Source organism: Eulemur rufifrons, chromosome 21 (assembly GCF_041146395.1).
Source record: "Eulemur rufifrons isolate Redbay chromosome 21, OSU_ERuf_1, whole genome shotgun sequence".
Classification (NCBI taxonomy): domain Eukaryota; kingdom Metazoa; phylum Chordata; class Mammalia; order Primates; family Lemuridae; genus Eulemur; species Eulemur rufifrons.
Genome location: NC_091003.1, coordinates 11,694,250 through 11,705,574, shown reverse-complemented (window position 1 = coordinate 11,705,574; position 11,325 = coordinate 11,694,250). Strand labels below are relative to the sequence as shown.

General features: G+C 45.1%; 1 protein-coding gene across 1 annotated transcript; it reads right to left on the bottom strand.

Moving 5' to 3' along the window:
- Window positions 1-105: 105 nt before the first annotated feature.
- On the bottom strand, window positions 106-10,847 carry RFC5 (replication factor C subunit 5). Its single transcript, XM_069497530.1, has 11 exons — window positions 10,713-10,847; window positions 9,674-9,738; window positions 9,075-9,211; window positions 7,875-7,954; window positions 7,112-7,185; window positions 5,719-5,878; window positions 4,898-4,979; window positions 4,356-4,485; window positions 3,834-3,911; window positions 2,886-2,940; window positions 106-1,811 (listed from the first exon to the last, which is right to left on the bottom strand). The coding sequence occupies exons 1-11, from the start codon at window positions 10,769-10,771 to the stop codon at window positions 1,715-1,717; spliced, it is 1,017 nt and encodes a 338-aa protein (XP_069353631.1). The 5' UTR covers window positions 10,772-10,847; the 3' UTR covers window positions 106-1,714.
- Between the last annotated feature and the right edge of the window lie 478 nt (window positions 10,848-11,325).

Below are 11,325 nucleotides of genomic sequence, written 5' to 3'. Positions count from 1 at the left end.
ATATTTTAAATTATTTTAAAAGAAATGCAACATCTTATTCTTTAGCTTTCTTAATTGGTGCTTTATGGAGGCCAGTGAAATGTTATATGACTTGTTGAGAAAGTCAAGGAATTTCCTCTACCACCTTTGTTGCTTGAAGAAAAACATCTTTTCAAAATGAGAGGCTTTCATTGAAGGAAAAAAAACCAGTTAAAACCTTTTGGCGCTCTGTTTCATTTTTTCCATTAAGAAGAAAAAAATCCCCTTTTAAAACAAGTAGTACAACTGAAGAGCTGGGAATGGATTTAAATTTAAATGAAACTTTTAAATTTCATGATTATCTTGAAATATCACACACAGTGGAGTATGAGAGGCTCTGGATGGATTGAGGCCCTGCTTGGCCATTAGATTTAAACTTTGCTGATGTCCTTGGGTAACAAGTCCTCCAGAAATAAAGGAAATAACTAACTTCTCCCTTTCGACAGTTTAAGAATTTGACACCTTTATAAAGAACAGTCTCTAAAGAAAGTTTATTCTGTGATATTAGAGACAGAAGGTTTTAATATAAATGGATGTTGGACAAGTCAGCATCTTTATAACTGGCTAAGGGAAGAAGAGTCACTTGTAACACAGCCAGTAAGCAGGCTGCTTTATTTTCATTGTAAAGAACATCGATGCAGCATAATTGCTGAGGAATAAATGTTACATGTGTACAGAAGTCCCAGGCCTTTCAGCAGTTCTAGATTTAGAGTCAGACTTATTCTCGCATGCCGTCCCTGCGTTAACCAAGTACGTGCTATACAACCTTTGGCCCCCGATGGCATAATTGAAAGCTAGCTCTCTATTATATTTGAAATTAAAGTTTTTTCCTACTTGGAACCTGCTGGTAACTGTTCTACTTCAAGAGAGGAAATAAAGACCAGTTTTTAAAGTAGGAGAATTCAGTCCATTTTATAAGAGCATAATAATTTTGGCCAGAAATCCATTAATGCCTATTTAAAGTAGACACAGAGACAGTGCCAAAGATTAGATTCATAAACTTAATTTTGGAGGTGTTGTTTACCTTGAGTTGGAAGACACTTGGACCAAATTAGATCGGAAGGCCTTATGTTCCAGACCAAATACGGTAGGCCAGTTCTCTGTCATCTAAGCAACTGAAGGGTAAAAGCCTTATGGCTGAAAAAAAGATTATTTTTTTCCCCATAAAAGACAGATGGATTGGACGTGGTGGCTCACACTTGTAATGGCACTTTGGGAGGCTGAGGCATGGAGGATCACTTGATGCCAGGAGTTTGAGACCAGCCCGAGCAACAGAGCAAAACCTTGTTTCCACAAAAAGCAAAAATATTAGCCAGGCATGGTAGTATATACCAGTAGTCCCAGCTACTCGGGAGGCTGAGGCAGGAGGATCTCTTGAGCCCAGGAGTTTGAGGCTGCAGTGAGCTATGATCATGGCACTGCACTCTAGCTGGGGTGACAGCAAGACCCCATCTCCAAAAAAAAAAAAAAAAAAGATGGGCAGTACACTAAGATATAATAATTATACATTAAAATTGTTTTACCTACCCCTGCCCCAAATGGCCACAAAATGGTACTTTTTAACATCTGCCCACCCACACCAGGAACCGGAACAGAGCTTTCTAAGACTTGGGGTGACCATGGTTCTGTCCCATGCTCTGGGCAACAGTCCAACCGGTAACTGTCTGGAAATTGTGGCCAGTGGGCTTTGGAGCATCTAGGCGTCTGTGACAATCAGGTCTCTGGTGACTTGAAAAGCAGCAATGAGGGAACTCAGCTGGATCTTCTCATTGGTGCCAACAGAAAGTCTGTATCTAAAAGAAATCAAGCATAAGGTAAGAAAAAACACTATCATGGCCGGCTGCCTTTGCGTAAAAGAAGGGAGATCAAGGTCTTAAAATCCACTGAAGGAGAGGGATAGGAATTGACCAAACAAATTTATCCTGGACAGCAACAATCTGGCATGTGTCCTAACATTTTCTTCTCTGCCCTAAAGGTTGATTCTAAATTTGATGTTTCAAACTGGTGAGGACAAATTAAATTTTACAAATTGTTAGTTATTACTACTAGTGTTCTAAACTTAACTTTGTCCTAATGGTATAGAAAGACACAATTTATGTAAGTAAGGATTATTTCATCCACAAAATACATTAAGAGGGAATTAAAATGGAGATTTCCTGCCTTGCAGCTAAGACATTTGACTGGGCAGTTTGGCTGACATATCTGTGGTCTAGTCAGTAGAGCAGGACACTGACAGTTCATCTTGCCACCTTTTAAGTGCCCAGCCACCAGAAGCCAAATCATATTTGCAACAGTGATAAGAACTGACCCAATCTGTGCACGTGAAAGCCAGTGCTGGCAAATTAGAGTTGGCCTACGCTGACGTCTACTTTGAACCCAGCGCTCTGTGTGTCTACTTAAATGATAGCTGCCAGCTTCAATGGGGGCTAATGACAGTGTTTACGGAACCAGGCTAAGTGGAAAATTGAGTTTGTGTTTACTTCTCCCCCCAGTATACTTTATTATGCCAAAATGCCTTAGTACCAGCTGGGTGGCCGGTCATCCCCACACCAGTCTAGAAGTCAGAACTGAAGCAGGCCTCCCAATTAACACGGGCATTTTCACAATCAATGTGGGCCAAGCCCTCACAGTCTAGGGAGAGGCCTTCACCTCAAATGTGTAACTGATCTGCACCTGTCCTTTGTGTTTATCCCCGTGTGCTTTAAATAAGCAACTCGATACCCTTCCCCACCTTCCAGTATCACCGAAGACTAGATTATACCACAGGTAAATGATTTAGACAAAAAAGCTGAAACCAAGCAAGCAGAAACAGTGAACTCAACAACAGGAAAAAAAAGGAAAAGAAAATTAGGAAAATATATACTCACTCAATGTCTGCCATTTTGGTCAATAAGTGTATTCGAACTGAAGATGGAAAGTCAACTGAGGGAAAAATAAAATCAAATGAGTAAGGTCTGTCACCCCTTTCTACCAAAACACAAAAAACCACACAGGACAAGTATGAGTTTCAACATCAAATACAAAACACTGATGTTCTCCCGAGGCCTCAGACTGATCACTAGAATCCACACCTCTAAGATAGTAAAAATGGCATAGGTTTTGCACTTTCTACCCACTCTAGTTTGTAATTCTTTATATAGCTGGGCTTGAGCTGACCATTTCTTGGACAGAGGTTTACACACGGGCCACCCAGGAAGAGGCCTGCAAAGGCACAGGCAGAACCAACGTTCGTGGACCCAGTTAAGCCTCTTGGTCTGCCGCTGGCTGCTGCGGAGGGAGAGCTTCCCCAAAGGCCTGTGGATCGAGTCACTTGGGGAGCTTGACCCAATACTGATGCCTGGTTCTCCCCCGAGAGCAGAGGAGACTTACCGAGTCTGGGGTGATTCCTATCTGCTACAAGGTTGAGAATCAATTCTCTGTATAGAAGGTACAGTTAACTGTGGAACTTAAGATGGTTTCCTTAAGACTGTGCTGGTTTATATGAAGATTTACCTTATCCCTCTTTCCTTTTGAGGAAAATATTTTTTTAGAAATATGAATTAAAATATACTTACGGCTACAAAATACAAACAGACCCCTGGAGGAAAGAAAGTTAGCCTTCAGGAGTTTCTTTCTACTCCCCAGCAGTTCCAGAGATTACAATTTGAAGAGCAGCAAGACAGAACTGCTAAATGTAAGGGCTCTGATTTATACTTCATTACTGTTTACTGTTTCTTTGCTTCAGGAACGAAGCCTCGTGTTCCCTCTCTAACCATCCTTAACCCCAGGGCAGGCAGCCCCTCCACAGCTTCTCCGCTAGGGTGTGATGTAATCACCTCTGTGCACAAACAAGTGTATCTCGGTCAGGATATCGTGCAGTGCCAGCCCCTTCAGAGTTTTCAACTCCATAATATCTAGAGAGGAGCAGTTAAGGCAAAGGGAACAAGTTCCAGAACAAACAGACTGCAGAGAATTTTGAATCCAAACCCTGGCAAGCGACTTTTTAAAGTAGGGCTTTTAATCCCAACACAGCTGTTTCTCTTTCAGTTTGAAGCTGCACGTGTTGGATCCCAGTTCTTTATTTTTCTTATGCTTCATCTTCAATAAGGGCTTTCTGAAAGGTAAAGTTGTATCTCCTACTAGAGAACAGAGCCGAATGCATTCCCAGGAAGACTCTGGGGTGTTAACGACAGGTACCCACTCCACCTACAGACACCTCGCTCCCCCGACAAGCTGACCAGAGTCACATGCAGCCAGTGCTTTGTCAGCAAGGTATGGGTGCTGGCTGCAGCCCAAGCTCCTGGGGCCATGTTGAGGCCTTCGACACTTAACGTGCCGGGAGGTCCCACAAAGGATACTTCTGTAGGCCGTGGTGAAGTCTTGATTCAACATCCAGTCCAGAATGTTGGCGATGTCTGACTTGAGTGGGTGCCCCGTGCAGGTGTAGACAGTCTCCTCTGTCACCTTCCCAAAGGCCATATTGGTGCTCTGTGCAAACAGAGGGGGAGATGACAGTGGCTGTCACAGCAACTGCCAAGCTGCAGGGAGCCAAGAAGAACTTGGGAGGCAGCAACGCAGGTGGGCAGCAATGTTACACGGGCACAGGGCACAGACCCCAAACTTCCCACACTGGGAAGCGTTGGCCTCATCAGCGGATGCCGCAGCTTGTCGGCTATTACAGTGCAGAATCCTTCCCTGCCTTTGCTTTGTTTGCAACAAATGATTCTTTCAATTAATCAAAATACAAAGTAGGGGTTGGGACATCCAGCACAGTAGGAGAGCAAGGTCTTACCGGTTCTAGATTTCTGAATTTACAGATTGGTTGTGCTGTTGCTTATGCCTTTCCTTAAAAAACTCTGGTGAAGCAATGCCTTGAGATTTGCTATGAGTAGGACCATACCTGCAAAATGTTCAGAGCCCTGCGCATATCTCCGCTGGAGAGAGTTACAAGCGCTTTCATCCCATCTTCACTTATATCGACTCTGAAAAGAAACAGGCAAAAGGGATCTGTGAGGCCCCTGAGAACACAGGCATTCACCAGGGGGAACAAGACGGCCTGGAATGATTAAGGCTTTAAAAGAATGAAAGAAAAAAACAAGAACAGACTTAATACTTTCCTAATCCATATGATGTAGAATTCACTCTGGTTTTTAGGGACATAGGCTTCACATTAGTAGTGACAGCCCACTCACAACTAGAATGGCCCGTATTTAGGACCAGGCATTCTTACATTGGGTGACTGGCTTTGAACTATGTGCTCTGGTGAGGAAAGAGGCCCGGCATGATCCCTGACCACAGAGCCGAAACTCCTCCTCTAAAATAAGCAGCCACTTGGGTCGGCTGCTTGCTTGCCATCTGATCACACAGACTGGAATGTCTCGGAACCTTCCCTGTAGTCAAAAAAGGCTAGAAGCATCCTCGCAGAAGGGACTCGGCAGCCTACAGTTTCCAATGACAAAGAGAGTAGGAGGAAATGGGACAGCTTCCAGGGGAGGAGGACGGAATCAAGAAAAATCAAGAACCAAATGACTTTTATAAGAAGGAATGGCCATGAAATACCAGAGAAAATGACAGCAGTGAACAGTCCCCAGTGCTCAGCCTGCGCTGGGCACTCTGCTAAGCTGGTTACCAGTGTCACCTCCTTTGAATACAAAGCAGCCAGTCATCCCAGAGCCCTACTTAACACTACGCTCAATCCCCAAAGGCCCTCAGTATACTCACTTCTCTTCTTCTACGACGTGTTCCAGGCGGGGAACCATGAGTTCTGGAGTCAGGGGACCAAATCGGAACCTCGTACACCGAGACTGCAAGGCAGGGATGATCTTTGACAGATAGTTACAGATGAGGCAAAATCTGGTATTTTCAGTAAATTTCTCAATCACTGGTGAGGGAAAATGAAATCACCTTGGATCAAAGTCCATTCTGATTCTTCACAGGACCAAGGAGCCCAACCTTTTCTATGGTCATTTGGAGGGTGCAGGAGAAGATTCAAGAATGCAAACAAGTGGGGACGGACGCTGCCTGCACCGAGAGTGCACCGGCGTGTCTGGGATCAGTCCAGCCATTCCCCTTTCAAAAGCTGATGAACATGCCTCCGTGGGATTTTACAAAACGCTTCCTCTCTTACGATTTGCTATGATTCTGGCACTTTTGCCACCTCATCCCATAAAGATAAGAGACCTATTCCTGTCCTTTTATATGAAATTATATTTGGCAGGTTGGTGACGCTTCACCTTCTACAGGCAGGGAGAGGATGGCTTTTTGCAGACTTCCCGGTGGACGTTGCCCGGAAGACCTAGAGCACTCAAGGGAGCAGTAACCCAAACTGAGAGATGCTTACGGCACCAATTTCACCCCGCAGGTTCCCAGTGTTCTCCCATGGGATCTGCCCAGAGTGACAGTCACTGTATGCAGAACAAGATGCTGAAGAAAGGCTGCCAAAGCTCCTTGGACCGAAAGATATTCTAACTGTCCTCCTCCTCCTCCTCCTCCTCTTCTTAAACATGTGCTGCAATCCTCTCCTGCCCCCCAAACTCCTAAAGATCATTCTTCTCTCATAGCTGATTCACTCAGAGTCTTAAAGAGGGAGATTTTAAGTGTCCTTTACAAGAAATGAACTGCACTAGCCACCTTAGGACAGACAAATCACAGGATACTCTCCTGTCCCTGCCAAATGGCACGTGGCAAGCAGTCAAGTAATGTCACCTTTCTGAGTGTAACTAAACTTAAGATATTCTTTTCCTGGCAATTTTGTATGTAAGGGTATCAACAGCAAAAAGGACTATCTAACAGTTTAAAAATGAAAGATGCCCCATACCCTTCCATTCCAACCCTGGAATTCAACTCAGTGGCAGAAGAGGATGAAACACCAGTGATTGGTCATACCCACAAGTCCCAACAGGGCTTGTGTCCTTAAGCTGCTGAAAGGGGGAGACCCCACTACAGAGGTATCTTGTCTGGATCATACATGCAATGAATAGAGAAGGGGATACAGAGGTTTCTCTGGGCCAGAAGATAAACAGAAAACAAACCACACCGCATCTCACACGCAGAGCTCCTAACTCCTTCCAAGGCACTTGTCAGCCCACACGCTGTGCACAGCAGCTCTGCCTACCTCTTCTCAAGGCATTCTGGGCGTCCTGAGTCATGGCATCAGCTTCATCCAAGATCACCAGTTTAAAGCCTTTCCTAGAAAAATAAACAACACCGTCTGAAGATTTCTTTAATCTCACTTCAACATCTGGGCCCAAACCCACTTCTTCGCATTTGTGCCATCAGGCCCTGTCTCAGAAAGGCCATTTCTCCTAAAACGCTGACCAAGACAGACATCTTGGGTCACACAGAAAGGAAATGTCCCATCGCTCCTTCAACCCTTAACAGGAACTGAGGTCTAACCTCTGTATTGCTTTATGTTATATCCTCTGGCGCCTTCATCTTTCTTCCACAAAGTACCCGATTACTCTGTCTGCTTTTCCTAGTTCCTTTACTCCGGCCTAAGTCTTTTCCCCTTTTCTTTTTCTTTCAGGCACCATCCTACTTATCCTTCCCCATTTCAACTTATTTCTGTTTAAATTCAAACTAGTTCATCCAGTCTTAGTTAGGGTAATTTAATCAGTCCTCAGTTAACTAATAAAAGGAAGTTAATGCTTCCCTAAAGAACTTTCTGGTACAGGTGCAGATAATATTTTATTTTAATATTTGCATGATAACATTTCTTACCACCAGCTCTGTACTTTCTTGCTTTTCTGTAGCTGCTTTTGACAAAGTCATTTTTTTTTTACCTTTATAAACTGGCAAAGAGGAAGATTTAAAAAATTAATCTATGCCACCTCATTGATCAAAATCTCTAGGGAGAAGATTATACAAATAATTCTTACTTAAATATTGTCCTTGTGCTCGCAAAGCTCAGGATTGGTCCCCGGACGATGTCTATTCCTCGGTCATCTGAAGCATTCAGCTAAATGTGGAAGAAAGAAGTCAAAAGAAAAAACGTGTTGCGGAGCTATCTATGAATTGTTGGTTTTGATGTATCTTTTCATCAATTCAGCTCAGCAAACTAGCTCCCTAGGTCTAATGATGGCCGAGGGATCATAAACAACAAATCACAGCTGCACTCAAAACTCACTAAATCATTACGTTACGAAACGCAAATGGCTATTTTGCCCCCATTCTTGGAGGACACTCACTTTAACATAAGTTGGAGAAATAATTAATTGGTCTGATCACACTGAACGGCACTTCTGGCATAAAGCAAGATGATGCCAATTTTAGCTACCACAACCCAGAGGTTACCAAGTTTTTAATACACTGAAGTAAGGACATTAGTAGCAACACAGTTCAAAGCCCCATATCTAAAACGAAAGTTCAACATTTTTCTTGCAATAGACAATATTTAGATTTTTGTAATAAATCAGTTAAGGTCCAAGCAGTGCACCCATGGCATACTCAAATGCAGTAATTTGAAGAGAATGAAACAAAGAGATATTTTAAAAGGTGTTGGTGGGGAAACCACAGGGCTGTGCGATGCCCGTTATCACCCCTGAGCCTGAAGGGGTTGGAGAGAGTGGCTGGAGGCACCTGGAGGGGGCTGTACCACCCGTGAGAGTGCTCAGCCAGGTTAACCCCCTTGAGGCAGGTGGGGCCACCATTCACTTCCTTCCCCCACGGCTGCCAGGGCCCCCAGTGGACAAACCCAACCAGGAGCCAGAGGGCAAAGGAAGTTGTAGTCAATAGAGCCCAGGCTTTGGGCAAAAAGAGGGGGAGAAACATGGAGAAGGGACCTGGAGGGGTACGCAGCAGACAGGCAGTAACTGAGTGACCACAGAGCAGGGTTTGGCTAAAAGTCAGTAACGGCAAAGAAAAACATCTAGCCCTACAACTGCCCTCTAGCTGACAAATGCCAATCCAGACCAGAAGGACCATTACAGAAAAAAGTGAATTGAAATATCTTATTTCAAATTTAAGGTGCCCGACTACCAGTGGGGCACCTTATTTTTAAAGTAAAATAAAACTCGCAGAACCGAAGTCGAGAGACTGGAGTCCTCAGTTGTTGGCAGAGTAAGAACAACCCTGTTTACCTCTAAGACCATGGAGCCAAATTCCTTATCTTTGTACAGCTGTTTAGCACAGGCTAGGATGGTGGATGTCTTTCCTGTCCCTGGAGGACCATAGAGAAGCAGGTGTGGCAGTCGGTCTTCACTGATGAATTTCTGAACTGAGGATGGGGAAGGAAGAGGGACACCATCAGTCTGTGGGAGCTGCCTCATTCACCGCCCCCGATGAACCCACTTCAACCCACTTCAACGTCCAAATCAGAGGCAGATGTAGCTTGAGGTAGATGCCTGGTCTCTGTGTTCCTAGTACAAGTGGGATTCATTCCATTGTGCCCCAGTCAACACATATTTATTGAGTGCTGCCTGTGTCACGGGCACCTTTTGGGGTGCTGGTGACATCTGTGAACTTAAACACTTCTCTGTAATGCTATTTTTATGCTCATGTTTATGACTTACCCACTAGACTGTAACTACCTGAAGAAAAGGAATGAAAAATCTTAAAGCCACATTCTATAAAGCCCAAGCAGATTCTTCAAAGTTATCACTCAGCAGAGACAACAGCACCAAGAAATTGACACAGGTCCTTCCACTGGGATAAGAACAACTGACACATGGACACTCACTGGTACTCAGAATGTCCTGATGAGAAATGAGATCGTTTAGTGTCTGCGGCCGGTATTTCTCAACCCTGAAATACAATTTAGCATGTATTAAATATTACAATATATAAAAATGAGAGAATATTTTGTTACATGCAAAAGAATCCTTTCATATGCTAATTAAAAGAGGAAGGTGGTTGCCAGGAGCTGGGGGAGGGGAGAATGGGAGTGACTGTCAGAGGGTATGGCGTTTCCATGTGGGGTGATGAAATTTTAGAACTAAACAGTGGGATGATTGCCAAAATTCTGAATGTACTTAATGCCACTGAATTGTACACTTTAAAATGGTTATAACTGTAAATCTTATGTGTTTTTTTTTAATCACAATAAAAACAAACTGAGCTCGCTATTAGACAAGAACAACTTGGAGTTGTTCTAAATCAAGCCAAATCTCATCAGTCTTTAAAGCATCACTAGGACATAGTGATGTTTGAAGTAGGATGGTTCAAAGTACAAGCTCTGAATTCATACTACCAGGGTTCAAATCCAAGATCCAAGCCTATTTTCTAGTCTTGGACCTTAGGCAAGTCATTTAACCTTCCTAAGATGCAGTTTCCTCATGTGTAAAATTCAAATAATAGCACAGTGCCTGTCTCTTAGAGTTAGTAAGGATCAAACATCTAACATGGTGTCTACTAATCTAACAGAAGCCATTCAATGAAAGTTAACCAGGGAGCGCTATTATTTGCATCGAAGATTCTGGCGAGAGGGAAAAGGACATTTTGGCATGGAAGCCAATACAGGATGTCAGAAGATGCGGGATCGAACCACCGTGCTGCCACCCAGGTACAAAAGCCGCTTTCTTTTTCCGAAAACGGAATGGGGGGAATGGGTGAGAACTGGCAAAAGTCCAGGGGGCTGGGGAGCTGGGGGGTGTCGGGGAAAACCTCTGTGGCTCGGCCCAGGCCGCAGGTGCTGAGGGCGACAGGGCGAGATGGGGCTGGGGTCCTGCCAGCTGCCCGCTCGGTCCACAGCCTCCGCGCGCGGCCGCCGGGCCTCCTACCAGGGCAGGTTCCTGATCTTGGCGGCTGCAGGCTGCTGCTTGAGCGCTGAGGTCTCCATCGCGCGGAGACGAAGGTAACCGGGTCCGCTGTGGTCGTCGCAGCGGCGACCTGACCCCCAGACCCTCACACTTAGAGTTCGCGCGCAAAAGCAACTCTCGCGAGACTTGGCCGCCCGCTTCCGACTTCCTCCTTCGGTCCCGCCCCCTCTGCGTTGCTAAGGCGCCGGTCGCTAGGTTACCGGGAGGGCCGCCGGCCTCCCTCCGGCTCCTCCTCCTGCCTGCTCTGCGCTCTCCCTGATACCGAGGGGGCGTCCCGAGAGGGGGAGCGGGCGAGGCAAGGCCACCGCTGCAGCCGGCGGTCATCGTTACGCTCACGGCCAAAGCCAATTCCAGCTGTCGCCAGGTTCAAACACTTACGTTCAAAGGAACAGAAAGCTACCAGGGCTAAAAAGAATCCTAAGCAAACAACAACCCCAAGTGACACGGCCGGTTCTTGAATATAGATGCCTATATGCAAAAACCTTCGGCCCCAAAGCTGGGAGGTGAATATTTGGAAATAAAAACAACCCGCAGACAAAACAACTCCAACCTTCGTAGCTCCCGAATCCGCGTC